General features: G+C 55.2%; 1 protein-coding gene across 1 annotated transcript in view; it reads right to left on the bottom strand.

Moving 5' to 3' along the window:
• Positions 1–648: 648 nt before the first annotated feature.
• USP39 (ubiquitin specific peptidase 39) overlaps positions 649–1,385 on the bottom strand; it is a gene marked incomplete at its 5' end in the record, with an annotated part of 967 nt that continues 230 nt past the window's right edge. The window contains 3 exons of the mRNA XM_009874859.1: positions 649–984; positions 1,058–1,125; positions 1,214–1,291. Coding sequence (XP_009873161.1) covers positions 649–984; positions 1,058–1,125; positions 1,214–1,291 — 482 coding nt within the window. The remainder of the gene's footprint in view (positions 985–1,057; positions 1,126–1,213; positions 1,292–1,385) is intronic.

The raw sequence follows: 1,385 nt of genomic DNA, 5'->3' as shown, positions 1-1,385 counted from the left end.
CCCCTCCCAGATGCCCTCAAACCCCTCCCAGATGCCCTCAAGCCCCTCCCAGATGCCCTCAAACCCCTCCCAGATGCCCTCAAACCCCTCCCAGATGCCTTCAAATCCCTTCTAGATGCCTTCAAACCCCTCCCAGATGCCCTGAAACTGCTCCCAGACACCTTCAAACTCCTCCTAGATGCCTTCCGACCCCTCCTAGATGCCTTGAAACCCCTGCAGATGCCTTCAAATCCTCTCTGCATGTCTACAAATCCTTCTTGGATTTCTACAAACCCCTCCTAGATACTGCCAAACTTTTCTAGATACCTACAAACCCCTTTTAGATGCCTTCAAACCCTTCCTGGTTGCCTATAAACCCACTCTAGATGGCTTCAAGCCCCTCCTAGAAGTCCACAAACCCCTCCCAGATACCTTCAAACCCTTCCTGGCTGTCTAGAAACCCCTCCTAGATATCTATTAATTCCTCCCAGACACCTTTGAACTGTTTCTGTGTGCTTTCAAGCCTTTCCTAGATTCCTACAAACGCCTCCCGCATCCTTTCAAACCTCTCCCGGATACTTTCAAACCCCTCCCGGATTCCTACAAAGCCCGAACACGGCGCAGGGAGAGGAAAACAGAGACCCAAAGCACCCGCCCGGGAGTTCCGCCTTACGTGATGGGAAAGTTGACGATGGTGGGGTTCTTCTCCACGAAGAAGTTGTTCTTGGTGAAGCGCTTGATGCAGAAGATGAGGTAGGGAGGCAGCTTGGTGAGCTGGAATCGCTTGAGGAAGTTCTCCTTGTAGGTCTTGTACTCTTTCTCGGTGGCGCCGTTGAACTTGGCCAAGATGCTGAAAAGGGGCACCTGGGGGATGATGAGCTGCTCCTTCTCGTCCTTGTAGAGCGGCGCGGTGGGAAGGTCCAGCGTCAGGTACATGAAGGTGGATTCCACCATCATCTCCTGGTACTCGCTGTTCTGCAGGAGCTGCGCCTTCTCCTCGGCCGGCTGTAGGACACGGGGCTCAGCAAACCCCCACAGGGGCAAGATTTCCCCCGGTTTTGCCCCATCACGGACTCACCAGATCCGGGTGGGGCAGTTTTTTGGTGAAGATGCGCATGGAGCCCTGGAAGACGTCGGTGACGATGGCTGCGGGGACAGAAAGACGGTGAGTGGGGGTGGTGGGTGACCAGCATCACCCCAAGGGAACAAGGGGCCTTCATCGCCCTCTCCTCACTCTTCTTCTTCTTCTTCGTGCCGCCCAGGGCCGAGTGCAGCGCGTTGAGGAACCAGGAGAGGAAGTCCACCCCGTCCCCTAAAAACCAGAGAGAATCAAAAATCGGGGGAAGTGAGAAGCCAGGTTCACTCATCCACCTCCCACCACCATCTCCCACCTTCCTCCTCCCCTC

Source organism: Apaloderma vittatum, unplaced genomic scaffold (genome assembly GCF_000703405.1).
Source record: "Apaloderma vittatum isolate BGI_N311 unplaced genomic scaffold, ASM70340v1 scaffold25588, whole genome shotgun sequence".
NCBI lineage: Eukaryota > Metazoa > Chordata > Aves > Trogoniformes > Trogonidae > Apaloderma > Apaloderma vittatum.
Note: the sequence above shows the minus strand (reverse complement) of the source record. Positions and strands in the feature narration are given on the sequence as shown.